Source organism: Cetorhinus maximus, chromosome 2 (genome assembly GCF_964194155.1).
Source record: "Cetorhinus maximus chromosome 2, sCetMax3.hap1.1, whole genome shotgun sequence".
NCBI classification, from domain to species: Eukaryota; Metazoa; Chordata; class Chondrichthyes; order Lamniformes; family Cetorhinidae; genus Cetorhinus; species Cetorhinus maximus.
The window spans coordinates 46850821-46868955 of record NC_135880.1 but is presented as its reverse complement, the minus strand read 5'-3'; the positions used below and the strand labels follow the sequence as shown (position 1 = coordinate 46868955).

At 47.8% G+C, this 18135-nt stretch overlaps 1 protein-coding gene across 1 annotated transcript in view; it reads right to left on the bottom strand.

Moving 5' to 3' along the window:
• The window catches only part of rasgrf2b (Ras protein-specific guanine nucleotide-releasing factor 2b), a 266898-nt gene that overhangs the window by 184586 nt on the left and 64177 nt on the right, over positions 1–18135 (bottom strand). The window contains exon 3 of the mRNA XM_078564491.1: positions 8389–8536. Coding sequence (XP_078420617.1) covers positions 8389–8536 — 148 coding nt within the window. The remainder of the gene's footprint in view (positions 1–8388; positions 8537–18135) is intronic.

Sequence of the window (18135 nt, the reverse complement as noted above, 5' to 3'; positions counted from 1 at the left end):
ATGCCCATCTGAACAGAGCGTCTGTAACCTGCTTCACACAAGTGTGGACAGCTGATTGGGAGACACCGCAAAGATCACCCACTGAGCCCTGGAAGGAGCCAGAGGCCTAGAAGTGGAGGGCAACTGTGAGATTCAGAACCGCTGGCATAAGGTGTCCACCCACAGTTAGGAGATATCTCAGTGCCAATCATCTGACAGATATAGTTGACTGTCTCCCTTGAGAGTCGGAGCCTCCTTCGGCACTGCATCTCAGTCATATTGAGGTAGCTGCTTCGCCATCTGTATACCCTGGCAGCAGGATAGTGGCATCTTCTGCAGCCCCTTCCACCTTGGACAACCTCTTGGCCCTGCACCCCTTGTGCCTGCGCCTGGCCTCCCAAAGGTGGCTCCCCTGGAGGCTGATTGTCCAATCCTGGCCTCCTCCTTATTCTATCCCTCCCTTGCTCCTCAGGGGAGCTGCCTCCAGTGGAGAGGTCAGAACCCATACCCCCAGGCTAAATGGAGGCCTCCGGAAAGCTGCAGGCCCGATAAAGATTACTATCTGCAGACTGGTTTCAAAGTACACAAGAAGCTCTTGGAAATCGATGAGAACTGCGAACAATCACACAGGCAACTTATAAACACTTTCTGCAATTAAAACTTTGTGTAAAACATGAACAACCCCTCTGAGTCCACATATCCCGACATTGCATGAGTTTTATTAAAAAATCTCCTACCCGCCTGCCCGTTGGGCCCGTGCTCCGACCCGAACTTCGCACGGGCCCCTCAAAATCCAGGACAATTGGCAAGTTAAGGGCTTTAACGAGGCCTTCAATTAATGGCGGGCGAGCGTCCCGCTGCTGAGCGCGCCCACCGACCGAAATATCACGATGCCGCGCGCTGACGTCGGGACGCTTGCGCGACATTTTAAGCGCTGACGTGCGGGCTCTGCCACCCGCATGCCAGCCAGAAAATTCTGCCCGGTGTGTATACAACCCCTTCTCAAAACAGCACTTTCATCTAATCAATTCTATTTCCCTTGGCCAACCAGAATTGTGTAGAGCGATTTCAAGTTTTTAAATCCTAACATCAAACTTAAATTGAATTGCAAAATTTATATTGTGCTTTTCTTCTAATTGAGGTGTGCACTGGATTGTTGGTCTACAATGTCATATCCAGATTGCTACCAGGAGACTAAACAAAATATTAATCCTGAAGATTCACTGTTTTCATTAAAACTAAAGTTCACTCAGAATTAATATTCCACCATAGCGGCTGCCACTTTTACATTGCAAGCCATTTGGTTGGGTCACCATGGGATAGTCCCAATCATTATCAATGTCGTGCTCCTCGTATTTGTCCCTCAAGCTGATAATTCCATCCATTGAGCAGCTCAACACAACAAACACAGCAACATTTAGGGTAGACATTTAATAAAGGAACTATTACTTTAAATGAATTTGAAAAGTTTTTGTTGATTAAATTATTAACATGAATAATGGGAAATATGTAATGCCAGAAAAGTGAGTGCATATAAAACTACTTTCCCCATTTTTGACAAGTACTATGGCCAGAATTTTCTGGCTGGCATGCGGGTGGCGGAGCCCACACGTCAGCGCTTAAAATGTCGTGTGAGCGTCCCGACGTCAGCGCGCGGCATCGCGATATTTCAGTCAGCGGGCGCGTTCAGCTGCGGGACGCTCGCCCACCATTAATTGAAGGCCTTGTTAAGGCCCTTAACTTGCCAATTGTCCTGGATTTTGAGGGGCCCGTGCGAACTTCGGGTTGGAGCACAGGCCCAACGGGCAGGCGGGTAGGAGATTTTTTAATAAAACTCATGCAATGTCGGGATATGTGGACTCAGAGGGGTTGTTCATGTTTTACATGAAGTTTTAATTGCTGAACGTGTTCAAAAGTTGCCTGTGTGATTGTTAGCAGTTCACATCGACTTCCAAGAGCTTTTTGTGTACTTTGAAACCAGTGTGCAGACAGTAATCTTTCTCAGGCCTGCTGTTTTCCAGAGGCCTCCATTTAGCCTGGGGGTATGGGTTCTGACCTCTCCACTGGAGGCAGCTCCCCTGAGGAGGAAGGGAGGGATAGAATAAGGAGGAGGCCAGGATTGGACAATCAGCCTCCAGGGGAGCCACCTTTGGGAGGCCAGGCACAGGCACAAGGGGCACAGGGCCAAGAGGTTGTCCAAGGTGCAAGGGGTCGCAGAAGACACCACTATCCTGCTGCCAGGGTATACAGGCGGCGAAGCAGCTCCCTCAATATGACTGCGATGCAGTGCCAAAGAAGGCTCTGACTCTCAAGGGAGACAGTCAACTATATCTGTCAGATGATTGACCCTGAGATCGTCCCTAACTGTGTGGGTGGACACTCCATGCCAGCGGCTCTAAAGGTCACAGCTGCCCTCCACTTCTATGCCTCTGGCTCCTTCCAGGGCTCAGTGGGTGATCTTTGCGGTGTCTCCCAATCAGCTGTCCACACTTGTGTCAAGCAGGTCACAGACGCTCTGTTTAGGCGTGCATTGACCTTTGTCCACTTCCGCTGCGACCAGGCAAGTCAGGCACAGCGAGCCAGAGGCTTCGCGGCCGTTGCTGGCTTCTCCCGCGTCCAGGGTGCAATAGACTGTACACATGTGGCCATCAAGGCGCCAGCAGGTGAGCCCAGTGCCTTCGCCAACAGGAAGGGCTTCCACTCCATGAACGTGCAGATAGTGTGTGATCACAGAATGCTGATTCTACAAGTCTGTGCAAGGTACTCAGGCAGCTCCCATTGCGCCTACATCCTCAGACACTCCCAGGTGCCGGGGCTCTTCAGTGCTCCAGTCCGGCTGGATGGTTGGCTGCTGGGTGACAAGGGCTATCCCCTCAGAAGGTGGCTCATGACGCCTCTCCACCATCCAAGAACAGAAGCTGAGCAGCGCTACAATAGGAGCCAGGGCTCCACAAGGGCTGTGGTGGAGAGAGCCATCGGTCTTCTCAAGATGTGCTTTCGTTGTCTGGACCGCTCAGGGGGCGCACTCCAGTAACCCCCAGATCGCGTCTCTGTGATAGTGGTGGCATGCTGCGTTCTGCACAATCTTGCGCTGGAAAGGGGGGATGGAATTGACGATGAAGACCTTGACGCAGTGGATGAGGCTGCACATGATGAATCCAGCAGTGGCTCAGAGGATGAGGAAGCACAGGGCAATGATGAGGGGCAGAACGCTGACCCGCTACTACACCAAGGAGGCAGGGACATCCGGGACACTTTAATCCAACGAACCTTCAGCTAGCTCCACACACATGGATCAACAGGAACAGCATTGCCTGGCACTTCCACACGTGGCACTTAGGTGCTACATCTTCCACCTCATCAGCTGCAACTAAGGGCTTAGTACAGAAACATCAATGTCCACTCAAACACTCATGATATGTCTGTGAAAAAGAAAAATGCAGCACAAAGGAAACATCCTCAGCCATGGTAACAAAGGTGGACTTTATTCTGTCCAAAAGAAAAGCAAACAACACTCCATTGCAATAAGAGAATTTTGGGTCCCTATTCTAAGGCCAACACAAAATCACCAGTGACATAACCATTAAGTGCCTAGCGTGCCTTATGCTTACGTTTGCGGGTGCTACGTCTAGGTGCTGCCCCATTGCTCAGAGTGGCTTGAGAGACAGCCTTCTGACACTGCTGTCCTATTGGCCTCGATGACCTTGGCGGGCGTCCTCTGGCCCGTGGAGCCTATGACGGCTCCGCTTGGGAGGGAGTGGCCAGTTCCTGAACTGACACCTCCCCAGTTGTTGCAGCCTGAACAGAAGAAACATTGACTGGCAGAGGGGCGGAGGAGCTGCTGCCCTCATCCGGAGCACCCTGAGAGGAGCTCGCAGCGACAACAGGCAGCTGCTGTGCCAACATGAGGTCCCTTTCGACTTCCCTGCTCACCGCAGATGCATGGGCACCGAGTGCCGACACTTGGTGCCCACAACATCTCCCACATAGGGAATGACCACCCGTGGCCAGTACTGCTGTGAGGGCTTGCAGGTCAGAGCGTAACCCAATCATGAGATGTTCCATCCGATTGAAGCCCCTCTCTATGAGAGTCGCCAATCTCTCATTGGAGGAAGCCTGAAGCTCTGCCCTGAGGGTCAAGCCTTCACGTGCACTCTGCCTGGACTCCTCCATCTTAGAGACCAGCTGTATAGAACCTTGGTTAGGCCACACTTGGAATATTGCGTGCAATTCTGGTCGCCACATTACCAGAAGGATATGGAGGCGTTGGAAAGGGTGCAGAGGAGGTTTACCAGGATGCTGCCTGGTCTGGCGGTTATTAGCTATGAGGAGAGGTTGGAGAAACTTGGATTATTCTCACTAGAGCGACGGAGATTGAGGGGCAACTTGATAGAAGTTTACAAAATTATGAGTGGCTTGGACAGAGTAGATAGTCAGAATCTTTTTCCCAGGGTGGAAGAGTCAATTACTAGGGGACATAGATTTAAGGTGAGAGGAGAAAACTATAGAGGAGATGTGCAGGGCAAGTTTTTTACGCAGAGGGTAGTGAGTGTCTGGAATTCGCTGCCAGAGGAGGTGGTGGAAGCAGGTACGATAGTGGTGTTTAAGAGGCAGCTTGACAAGTACATGAATAGGATGGGAATAGAGGGATACGGACCCCAGAAGTGCAAAATGTTTTAGTTGACGGGCAATATGATCGATGCAGGCTTGGAGGGCTGAAGGGCCTGTTCCTGTGCTGTACTTTTCTTTGTTCTTTGCTCTTTGTTCTGAAACATTCCCTCATGCAACCCTGCCAGATGTAAACGCACTTCCTGCCGCCTGTCTTTCAGCTGCTGCATTGGGGACAACTCCAGAGGCACGTCATCAGTGCTGGACTCAGCATGTGCCTCATCCCCTGCAGCCCTCTGGCTGCTGGCGCCATCGGCACTCTCTGCCCCTACCATCTCCTCCAGCAATTGTGATGTGCCCACTGTGACCCGGGACACTAGCCGACGGTAAAGTCCCCACCGAGGTGTTTGTGTCTGCGCTGGTGCCTGGCTGGCTGAAATGATGTGCCGCAAGTTGCACATGTTGGCCCTCAGGTGTGGAGGGGGGGCCGCGGGGTCGAGGTACGGGTCGCTCTGGTGGTGATGCTGAAATTAACAACAAGGACACTGCATCAGTTAGCGTACAGTCAGTTCAACCTTTCATCCCTTTCCCCCCCAGCCTCATAAGTCGCTCACCCTTCAAGACCCTAAGGAGATGAACATTGGTGGGGTGGGAAAGAGTCAAGAGGAGCCCCAACCATTAAACGCACATGCAGACAGGCTGGTCAGATGGCCTCAGGAATGCCACATGTCATGTTATGTACCATAGGAGTGGGGAGAGTGCAGAGGTACCTGACCTGGAGGCATGCTGGCCTGGATAGTTGCGGTGCTGAGGAAACATCGCAAACACTTGCGACATTTGCCGTGGAGCACAGGAGATTGACAGGTCACATTATTGACCTTCGTTCCATTAGGAGGGGCATAGACCGGGTGGGCAGAAGGCAACATTTCCCCTTGGCGCAGGGATGAGTAACGTGGTGGCATTTATCTAAGTTGAGTGCCATGAGGTTCACAGCTGAGGTGCTGAGGACCTTTTGGACAAAGTAATGTGGGGCACACTGGCTGAGAGGGTGCTGGAGGTCCCAAACCCCCTAAGATGCAATAAGTCTTTGGCTGTGCAGCAGCAATCCAATGGCATGTTAGGCCATGGTGATAGTGGTCACAAATGGGATAAGGTGACTTTGGAAGGTGGTGGAGACGCAATTCCTCAAGGGGACGAGGGTCCCTTCTGTATGACCCACACGTCAGAATGTCTCAGTCTGTGAATGAGCAGTGTTTCAGCATTAACGATTGCAGCAACCATCAGTGGTTTGGATGGTGGGCAGACAGAGTGGATGTTACTGTGGACCTCAAATACTTGGCCGCTGGACCCCAGCCTCGCCGTCCCCGGCCGCCCTGGCCTCCTGCCTCCTGTCCAGCTCCATGGCCAGCTCCTCAAAAGTTGTCAGGCACTGGAGGAGGGTGTGCCCACCTCCAGTCCCCTAGCGCTCCCGTGCATTTTGCTGACTTTTTGCCTGCAAAACAGAGAAGAGGGTTTATTGGGGCTGTTCGCTCATGTAGTCTGCACGCGCACGCCGCACCCCAACCACAGTGGCCCATCAGAGGCCTCCAGCGGCTCCTGTCCACACTACTGGTGATCAGTCCCCAGAAGATAGTGCGCCTGCTCCCAACCCCCTCCCACAACGGCCACCTTGGACATATTCGGCGTCCATCACTTTGAATAACACATGGGTCTTAGCGCCCATGGCAAGGAGGCGCAACTAGGTGCGGCGCCAATGCCAGCAGATGGTTCTTGGCCACAACACCTTGAGGCACCCCTTGCACCATCTCATCAGCATCAATATGACATGTGTTGGAGTTCTGAGTATGTGTCAGTACCCGTTTGCCCACCCAGCGTGCGCCAAATGCCCTATGCAGTAACAACAGCAAGACGTGGAGGCGGGCTCAAAGTCTAAGGCTACCTTCTGGGTCAAATGGCCAAAGCCGACACGGTACTCACCCATCCAGTGCGCAGCAAATTATCTTTTTCTGCACTGGGTGCCAGTGCGCAGCACATCATCATGGGCACAGACAACATCACCAACCTCCTCCCACGCCTGGCTGGTGACATGGGGGGCCCTCCTCCTCCCATCCTCCGGATAGAGCATACCTCTTGGAGGAGGACAGCACGGCATGCATCTGAACGTCGGGGGGCACTCTGGCCTCTCCTGCAGCCTGCCGCCCTCCTGCTGCTCATGCTGCTGTCCAATCAGTCCTCCCTCCCTCGCTCCACGAGCAGCCGTGGTGCACTGACTCAAGCAGGCTGCCTGGCCACTCTTTATACAGGCTGTCGGCTCCCCATTGGAACCGGCGGTCTGAGGCCGCCCGGCCCCGCGACTATTTTCCCGTTCTCCACATGAGTCGCTGGGCGGGCCTTAATTGGCCTGCCTGTGGAAAATGGCGGCGCAGCCCGTTTCTCCAGCGGCAATCGCCTGCCTGCCCGGCAAACGGAAAATTCTGCCCTATAAGTTTTTGTTGGCATTATAAAATCTACCCAGCCATGTTCATAACTGAGTAGCAGAAAAATCAATTCACATGATTTACTGATGAAAGGTTCAATTCGAACATATCAACCCAGTCGCTCAGAAAAGAAAACAGGTCAGTCAGTATCTTTAGACTGACACAACAAATTTACATTTTGTATCTGATCTTTTTTGGAGCAGATTTGCATTTTTTTCCCTTTGTCTCTTTTTCAGATGCTGCCTGATCTGCTGTGCACGCCCAGTATGAATTTTACAGGGATGGGGGTGGAGTGCATGTTGGGTCCCCCTCCCTCTCCCTGCCACTTTAGGAATATTGGTTTCAAACCAACCGACTTTTAAAAAGGCTGCCCAGTCTGGGGGTGACCTAAATAAACAGAGAGTGGACTTACGTCCTTCGGTGGGAGCAAGTCCCACCATTGAGAGCTGCTGGCCAATCTGATTGGCAGCAGCTCTAGCAGCCCCAGCAGTTCCAGAACTCAGTACTGGGCGCTGCCCGGACTGCAAGCAAGCCCCAGGCAGAAGAGCAACGGATCCCAGACTAAGATAAGCCCCAGGCTTTTAGGGAGGGTAGGGATCAGACAGCCTAGGGAGGAACGGGGTTCTTGGAGGCAAAGCAGGGAGGCACAAAGGGGAGGTATCATCTTGCTGGGGTGCCCCAAATGTGCACAGGGCACCCCCCACCCCACCACCCCCACCCACCCCCCGCCCCTCTCCCCCCCCCCCCCCCCCCCCGAAGGACATACCGCCACCCTTCCTTCCCTTCCAACTTTTAACCAGTTGACCTAAATGACCATTAATTGGCCCTTGGGCGCGAGGGCCTCCTGTCGGCTTCTGCCGCTGGTAAAATTGTTGTGGGGCAGGTGGGTAGGCGATGGGCTCAGTGTCCATGACATTTTATGGCCCTCCGCATGCCAACCTGCCCCCCCGGGGTGGGGGGGGGGCATAAAATCCAACACATGATTTCTGTCTATGAAACCTATTAGCTTTGAGTGACTTGGGTAACAAGAATGGGATTGAACCTTCATCTTGAACTTCACAAATGTCCGAACTTTGGTTCTTCAAATCAAAAATAAAGCCAAGTGAATCAAGCTCTTAGTTTAGATGTTATCAGGAGAATTTAGTTGAACTCAATCCTCAATTGAATGGATTTACATAGTTATAAATATTGAAGATCTACAAGGACTGCTGCAATAAAGCCATTGGGTACAGTATGCAATAATTCTGAACAAAGCAAGGTGCAGGGGTAAAAAGCACTAGTACACAAAAAAAAGTGTTTTTTTCTGATTATTTGAATGACACACCTCAGCTTTCAATCTCTCAATTTCTGTGTCTTGGTCCTCAAGTTGTTGTCGGAGCTGATGTGCTGCAATTTTCTCCGTTTCCACTATCTGAACCAGATGAATATACTTCTGCATGAGTACCTCTCGCTCAATTAGAATATCACAGTAACTAGGAGAAAATAACATTAATTAATGCAAAGTAGTATCAGGAAATTGAATACAACATCTCTTGCAACATAAAAACACCAGTAACGATAAACCATAGAATCATAAAGTTACGGCACAAAAAGCATATCGTGTCTGTGACGCCTAAAAAACAAGTCACCGACTCCAACCCCACATTCCAGCACCTGGTCTTCACTATCAACTACATGGCCAATTTTTGCGCCATCCGCAAATTTTCCAATCATGCCTCCCATATTTAAGTCCAAATTATTAATATAAAACACAAACAGCAAGGGACCCAACACTGAGCCCTGTGGAACGCTATTGGAAACCGCTTTCCATTCACAAAAACATCCGTCGATTATTACCCTTTGTTTCTTGTTACTAAGCCAATTTTGGATCCAACTCACCACATTCCTCTGTATCCCATTGGTTTTTATTTTTCTGACCAGCCTGCCATGTGGGACCTTGTCAAATGCCTTACAAAATCCATGTAGAACACATCCACTTCATTACCCTCATCAACCCTCCTTGTTACTTCCTCAAAAAATTCAATTAAGTTAGTAAGACACGACTTTCCCTGAACAAAGTTCCCTGTAATCAGTCTGTGATACTGTGATTTTGAAACAATGAAATTCCTAGAAGTCTAGAAGCTTTATTTTTTTCCATTCGTAGAATGTCAGGGTCACGAGGCCAGTATTTATTGCCCATCCCTAGTTGCCCTTGAGAATGTGGTGGTGAGCTGCCTTCTTGAACTGCTGCAGTCCATGTGGTGTAGGAAATCTTGTTATGAAAGGAGTTCCAGGATTTTGACCCATCAACAGTGATGGAATGGGGATATAGTTCCAGGTCAGGATATTGTGTGACTTGAAGGGGAACTTGCAGGCGGTGGTGTCCCCATGTTTCTTCTGCCTTTGTCCTCCTAGATGGGAGATACCATGGGTTTAGAAGGTGCTGTCAAAGAAGCCTTGATGAATTGCTGCAGTGCATCTTGTATATGGTACATATTGTGCATTGGTGGTGGAGGGAGTGAATGTTTAAAGTGGTGGTTGGGGTGCCAATCAAACAGGTTGTTTTGTCCTGGCTGATGTCAAACTTCTTGAATGCTGTTGGAGCTGCCCTCATCCAGACAAGTGAAGAGTATTCCATCAGACTACTGATATGTGCTTTGTAGATGGTGGACAGTTTTGGGGCAATCAGGAAGTGAGTTACTCTCCACAGAATTCCCAGCATCTGACTTGCCCTTGTAGTCACAATATTTATATGGGTAGTCCAGTTATCAATGGTGGGAGATTCAGCTCTGCTAATGTTATTGAAAATGAAGAGAATATAGATTTTCTCTTTTTGGACATGGTCATTGCGTCTCACTTGTGTGACATGAATGCTACTTATCACTCATCAGCACAAGCCTGAATTTTGTCCAGGTTTTGCTACATGTGGGTGTGAACTGTTTTAATAACTGAGGAGTTGTGAATGTGCAATCATCAGAGAACATCCCTACTTCTGTCCTACGTTAGAGGCAAAGTCATTGATGAAGCAGCTGAAGATGGTTGGGCCAAGGACACTATCCTGAGGAACTCCTACAGTGATGTCCTGATGGGGCTGAGATGATTGGCCTCCAACAGTCACAACCATCTTCCTTTGTGCTAGATATGACTTCAACCAGCTGTTAGGAAATAGAGGTAGTTTAATTAAGTTATATTGGTGTTTGTGGGTGTTAGGAATGGGTTTTAGCTTTAAAATTTAAGTTTGATTTGTATTTTTGTATCTGTGTGTTAAGAAAGGTCAAATGGAGTTTTAGTTTCACTTTAAAATTGTGCTTGCATTGCTGATGAGAGTTTACGACTTAAGAAGTTAAGCAAACACTAAAGTTGAAAAACAGTGCTGCTACCTAGCACAGGGAGCCAAAGAAGCAGGTCCCTTCCACAGACACACACAGAAGAAAAAAGACAGCAGTTTGATTTGGAAGCTGTTGGAGTTCAGTTGGTTTAGAAGAGTTGAAAAACAGTACTGTTGTCTAGCAACAGGGAGCCAAAGAAGCAGGTCCCTTCTACAGACACACACAGAAGAAAAAAGACAGCAGTTTGATTTGGAAGCTGTTGGAGTTCAGCTGGTTTGGAAGCCAGCTGCCAAACAGAAGCCTCCTGGAAGGGACAGATAGCCAGTCCCAAGCTAAAGAAAAACACCAAAAATCCATGGGAGTGGGAGAGGGGGAAGTCCAAAGCAGACCTTCTAGTCAAAGAAAGGTCAGAAATCTGAAAAGCCCTGTTAAGTGAAGCTAAGAGTGAGGGCCAGAGAAAAAGACTCCAAGTTTTAGATTTAAAGAGACAAAAGCTGCAGAAAGCAAATTTAAAGTGAGAACAGCTTGCACGAGGCAAGAAGGCCCAAAGAGACAACTGAAGATCTGTAACTCTTTGCTATGGGCATGTGAAGTAGTAGTACTGTTGATGAATGAGCTGATGAGTGAGAGTATGTGGAAGAAAGCTTCCCTGATGACTCAGGGAAGAGGAACCTCGGAAGAAGAGTTCGAAACCCTGGAGGTGAACCCTTGCGGAAGGCATCTGAGAGAAAGCGTTTGTTTGTGGGAAGATTCCAAGGCGAGTTCTTAGAGAGTGGAGATTGGAAACCCCCATGTGAAAGAGGGAGCTCAGTGAGACCGGTTGGCTCACAGTGTGACAAGCATCTGGGGGGAGTTGAGGAGTGATCAATAGCATCTGGTTGAGGCAGTATCTGTTATTTGGTTTCAGAGTGTGGTGGTTCTGACCAAAGGGTGCCTATTGGTACATGGACTGTGTACTTACTGTGGACGTTAAAGTATAAGATAGCTTTTGTAACTTGTGTTATCCTTACAAATCTGTATGGGCAGAATTTTCCCTCTCGTTGGGGGGAAAGTTTAGGAGCGGGCGCATGGAGGCACGCCTCCGATCAGCGCCTCCAATTGGGGCCATGCCACCATTTTACATGGGCGGGCTAATTAAGGCCCGCCCAGCGTGACATCCACAAGGAAGCGCTCTGCGCTCCCTGTGCGGGCGGGGGGGGCGGGGGGGAGGAATCTCTAAACTGTGGGTGCGCACAAAAGAGCACACTCATCTCCCTGAGGCTAAGTGCTGCCTCAAGGAGATCGGTGCCAAATTTAAAAATATTAACAATAGAAAAAAAAATTCCCCTGACATGTCCCCTCATGTGACACTGTCACATGAGTTGGGACATGTCCATCACTTTCATTAACTTTTATTAAAAATTTAAAAACCTACATGAAATCTCACCTCATCCCACCCGTGAATGAGGTTTCATGCTTTTTCCAATGCCCGCCAGGGCTCCCGGCCTGCCCGCCAACCTTAAGGTTGGATGGGCAGATCCATTAAGTATTTTAATTACTTTGTCAATGGCCTCAATTGGCCAGTGACAGGTCGGCGGGCAGACAGCTGATCCTACTGAGCCCCCGCCCACCTGAAAATTGAAGTGAGGCGGGGTGACATTGGGAGTTCCGCCCAACGTCATCCCGCGTCATTTTACGTGTTGGCGAGCAGGACCTTGCCCCCCTGCTCAGCGACTGGGAAATCCTGGCCTATATATCTGTAAAGGTATAGCTGTGGGTGAAGGAGTATTGTAATATAGTTCATCTTTTCTTGTTTAATAAATGTTTTATTCTTTTGTTAAAAGTTCATCAGCTGACTTCTGACTCCAGGGTAATCTCAGCTGGGGATCATAGCACAGCAGAGAGTTCTGTCCCTGATTCCCATGGACCTCAATGTTATTAAAACACCCTTATACTACACTCGTTCAAACATTGCCTCGATGTCAAGGGCAATCACACTGTCACCTCACCTCAGGAATTCAATTTTGTCCATGTTTGGACCAAGCTCGTAACGAGGTGTCGAGTCAAGTAGCCCTGGTGGAACCCAAACTGAGCATCAGCGAGCAGGTTATTGCTGTGTAAATGCCACTTGATAGCTCTGTCGTCAACAACTTCTGAGCCTTGCTGATGGTTGAGAGTAGACCGATAGATGTGTTATGATCCCCAGCTGAGATTACCCCTGGACAAGACTGATCCCAGAGTGGAACCCAGCTTGATAGATCCTTACTTTTATTTGTTTGTTTAAATATGTGGAGAGTAGCTGCTGAACAGAGTCACAGGAGTCAGCTGATGAACTTTTAATAAAAGAATAAACAAGAAAAGATGAACTATATTATAATACTCCTTCACCCACAACTATACCTTTACAGATATACACAGATTTGTAAGGATAACACAAGTTACAAAAGCTATTTTATATTCTAACGTCCACAGTAAGTCCAGAACAGCTTAGCTAGGGGCAGTTAGCTGTGAAGCATGAGTCTTCATTTTACAGCTAGGATTCCCATAGCCTTTGCAGTATCCAGTGCCTTCAGCCATTTTTGATATCACGTGGAGTGAATCAAATTTGCTGAAGAATCACAGAATCTTTACAGTGCAGAAGGAGGCCATTCGGCTGATTGAGTCTGCACCAGCTCACTGAAAGGGCATTTCACCTAGTCCCAGCCCCCTGCCTTATCCCTGTAACCTTGCACATTATTTCTTTACAGGTAGCAATCCAATTCCCTTTTGAATACCTCGAATTACCTTTTGAATACCTTTGAAGACTGGCATCTCTGATACTGAGATCCTCAGGAGGATAATAGCAAATGCTTCAGCCTTGTCTTTTGCACTGACATTCTGGGTTCTGCCATCATTGAGGATGGGAATTTTTGTGAAGTCTTCTCTAATTAGTTGTTTAATTGTCTAGCATTATTCACGGCTGGATGTGACAGGACTGCAGAGCTTTGATCTGATCCGTTGGTTGTGGGATCACTTATCTTTGTCTCTACTTCTCAGGTGTAGTGTGGCAGATATTTGTGGCTCAGTTTATTTATTTTTCAGATCCTGAAATCTGAAATAACCCTCGTGGCTGCAAGAGCAGGTCAGAGGCTAGGAATCGTGCAAGAAGCTTGACACCATCGAGGACAAAGCAGCCCATTTGATTGCCACCACATCCACAAACATTCACTCCCTCCACCAGCGACACACAGTAGCAGCAGTGTGTACCATGTACAAGATGCACTGCAGGAATTCACCAAGGTTCCTTAGACAGCACCTTCCAAACCGACGACCACTACCGTCTGGAAGGACAAGAGCAGCAAATAGATGGGAACACCACCACCTGGAAGTTCCCCTCTAAGTCACTCACCATCCTGGCTTGGAAATATTGTCGATATTCCTTCACTGTCACTGGTTCAAAATCCTGGAACTCCCTTCCTAACAGTACTGTGGGTGTACCTACACCACATGGACTGCAGCGGTTCAAGAAGGCAGCTCACCACCACCTTCTCAAGGGCAATTAGGGATGGGCAATAAATGCTGGCCCAGCCAACGAAGCCCAGATCTCGTGAATGAAGAAAAAAAATTAATTAATTAATTAGAAATCTCATTTCAGTTAGAGCTTGCTTCCTGCAAAGTTAATTTTGCATGATATTTTAGAAAATACCACACATATTCCCTTAGCCCTTGTGTTGGTGTTGGAGGCATGCTGGAGAGCTTGTGCAGGCAATGATTTGTTAGCTTGTGACAGTTAGTTCATTTATTTCAATGCGATTTGGAAGAACAGCCTGTATATGGAACGCAGTTGTTGTTAAGCACCAGAAAATCTTATTGCTTGACTTATTGCTTAACTTTTCCTCTAACAGTACCGGTTGCTAGCTACAGATATCAGCTACAGGTCTTTTCTGTAACAAAATATGGCAATCCAGGAATTTATTCCATTTTATTTAAACAGGAATTGCTTTCAAGAGAATTGCTTTCAACCCCTCCCTTTCCCTGCACACACACGGACATATAGACACCACTCTGTAAATAAAAGTATTCAGTTTTCTACTTACAATCAATTAGCATTAACTCTATGTAATATTAGTTTATGAGCAAATAGAAATATGGAACATTTATTAACATTTCTTTTCCTGTGTGTATAATGTAATATTGTTTATTTTTGTTTATTTTCTGCTTTGGCATTGATTCAGGATGTCCCAGAGTGCTTTATACTCAATGAATTATTTTCTGAAGTGTATGCAATTGCAGCAGCTAATTTTCACACAGCAAGATTCCGCAAACAATAAATAATCAAATCTACTAACATTGAGGATGGGGAAATGATCAGATTATCCACCTTTGGTGGTGTTGGTTATAAGCAATTGCTGCATGATGACCTTGTAAAATCTTAAGAAATGTGTTTAACATTACAGAAATAGTGTTCTCTCTCCCACTCTCTCTCTCTCAAATGCAGGACAGCGTAGACATGTTATCCTTCCAAGGACCTGAGCCTAGCACAGGCCCTGAAACAAGGCCATTCCTAAACCTGACAGGGTTAGATCTCATGATCCATACATAAACCAACAGTCTGAGTAAAGATTAAACAGGCGAGAGGAAAGATCACTTGGGACAGGAAAGATCTTTTCAAAGTGATCCGTGTTGGCTTCAGCCTAACACTAACACTTTGGCTAGTTCTAGAAGACTGAGAACAGATGGAACTGACACCTCCAGCCACGGAGATCTGCACCGCTCCCCGCACCCGCCCACCCCACCCCTCCCCGATCCGGGACCAGGAAACTGTTACTGGTGGTTAGGCCTCAGCTAGATATTGCATCCAGTGCTGGGCGCCACACTTTAGGAAGGATCTGAAAGCATTGAAGAGAGTGCAGAAAAGATTCATGAGAATGGTTCCTGGGATAACGAAATTCAGTTATGAAGATAGATTGGAGAAATTAGGACTGTTTTCCTTGGAGAAGACAAGGCTGAGAGGAGATCAGGTAGAGGTATTCAAAATCATGAAGGATCTGGACAGAGTAGATAGGGAGAAACTACTTTCACTCATGAAAGGATCAAGAATGAGAGGACACAGATTTAAAAGTAATTGGCAAAAGAAGCAAAAGTGATATGTTAAAGAACTTTTGCACGCAGTGAGCGGTTAAGGCCTGGAATTCATTGCCTGAGAAAGGGGTGGAGGCGCGGTCAATCGAAGCATTCAAAAGAGAATTAGACTTATTTGAAAAGGATTGTTCATTGTTGTGCAGGGTTATGCGGAGAAGGCAGGAGAATGGCACTAGGTGAATTGCTCATTCGGAGAGCCAGTGCAGACTCGATGGGCTGAATGGCCTCCCTCTGCACTGTAAAGATTCTGTGATTCTGTATGGCCTGAATTTTTGGCTCGTCAGGCGAGTGCGATCGGCGGGATCGGAAGCAGGTGCGAAATGCATACCCGCCCGTGATCAGCTCCAGAGAGCGATTACACGCTGGCTGGCCAATTAACTGCCGGCCAGCGTGAAACTCGCACCGTGAGAGGCTCGGCACTACCGGGGGGTGGGGGGCGGCGGGGAAGAGGAAAAGGGCAGGTGCCAGAATGATTGCAGCTGCGGGCGGGGTGTTTAAAAGCAGCTCTCTGAAGGCTGCTATGCAGGGAGGAACTGTGGCAGAGGGCTACTGTCATCTTTAAAGGGGCAGACAACTGTCATGAGACACTGTGCAGGCAAGTGTGGTCAGGACATTATCAGTGTTTGGGTTTGAAATTCAATCAGTTCTACATGTCCTATCTCCGTAGTCAGTGACCTCTGCCATGAGGAAATTTCTGTAGGCTACCATCTTGAGATTTGTCATCAGTTTGTAAGCCATTCCGCAAGCTCACTGCCAAGGAGGTGCAGTGGTATCGGGGCACAGAACAGGCAGCAGCATTCACTAAAATCAAATGAACTACCCAACAAGATGCAACTGCAAGCACTTCAAGAAGTATTGATGAAAGGATGGCCTGAGAGCATCAAGGACACAAGAGCATATTGGGCATGCGGAGTTGATTTGACAGCCCAAGATGGCGTCTTATACAAAAGAAATAGAGTCATCATCCCTAAGGAGGTAAGAGGAGAAATGCTGAAGCGCATCCATGCAAGCCATCAAGGAATTAAATCGAGTCTGAGAAAGGCAAGAGAAGTGCCCTACTGGCCAAACATGAGCAATGAAATTAAAGACCACATCAGCCAATGCGGTGTTTGTAACGAGTACCAAGCTAAATAAGCTAGAAAGCCATTGATGACACATGACATCACAGACAGACCATGGATGCAACTGGGAGTAGACCTCTTCACCATAGCAGGAGCTGATTATCCTGTCACTATTCTGACTACTGGGAGTTAGACCAGCTGGCTTCAATGCTGTTCAGGAGATACGTTATGCTGAGAGACACACCAGGCTGACAGAGCAGAGCAATCACAGACAAAGGGCAGGATGCAAGTACTGTGGAGGACATCGTACAAAGGAAAAGAAGGATTGCCTAATGTGGGGAAAGCAGCATTTTAACTGCAGGAAGCAGAATCGTTTCACACACAAGTGCTTGGCTGGAAAGAAGCAAAACAAGCCTATACAGATGGCCACTGGGGAGATATCAGCCAAAGAGTCTGATGAAGCACTACACACGATACAACAGGCTGGTTCCATCAGACCTATAAGTGATAACTGGTTTGCGACTGTTACAATGATGATGGCAGAAGGACAGCATCAAGTGAACAAAAAGGTATCAGGTAGACACTGGTACGTCATGCGACATTATCACCTTCACAGATCTGTGTGAAGCAGCTCAACATGGTGATCCAAAAATGAAGCCCTTGAAAGTAAGGTTGAGGCTATATGATGGCACTATATTCATACCGAGAGGACAAGTTAGACTGAGAGCCCAGTGCAATGGTAAGAAGGAAGATCTAGAGTTCCAGATCATAGATGGGATGCAACGGCCACTCATCTCAGCTGAAACTAGTCTAAAGCTTGGACTAGTAACCCTGAACATGCCAACAGACAAAGGGCAACAAAAGACCCCAGGGAGAGGGAGACAATATTCAACAAAACAACAAGATGGCTGCCGACCATGTCAGGACCAGGAAATGTACAAGCCAAAGATAAATGAAGCAGTCTTACAGGAAAATGTTCATATCAGAGCTGGACTGGAAGATTTGAAGGTCTTGCTTCAAGCTGAGTATATTGCACTGAAAATGCATAATAAACTGGAATCTTCAATGAACCAAGCTGTTCAAGATCTAAACAAATACATTTTAGAGACGACACCATGTTACCAGGAGAAAATAATGACCCTCAATTCCACAGTTGGAAAAACAAAGGAGCTGAAAAAACTCAACCAGAGGTACAGCCAGTCAAAACAGCAGTCAGAAAAGGCACAGAAAGAAGTTTTCACCCTGAAAGACTCCTTGAAGAATCAATATGTAGCCATGAAAATACATGAGGAGCTACTGACAAGATCTGGAAGTTATCAACCCAACAGAGACTGACTAGTAGAACAAACAGCTGTTAATGCATGAGGACAGTGGATGTATAGTGGGTAACTCAGTTACACATGATCATGCATGCAAATTTGTCTTTAGTTCGCTACGTAAAGGGGATTGTTTGTATTTTTTGTTGGTATGAAAAGGGGATGTTTGGGTTTGAAATGCAATCAGTTCTACATGTCCTATCTGGCTTTCTGTAGTCAGATGGCCTTTGCCATGAGGCAATCTCTGTAAGCTGTCATCTTGAGATCAGTTCAATAAAGACCTACA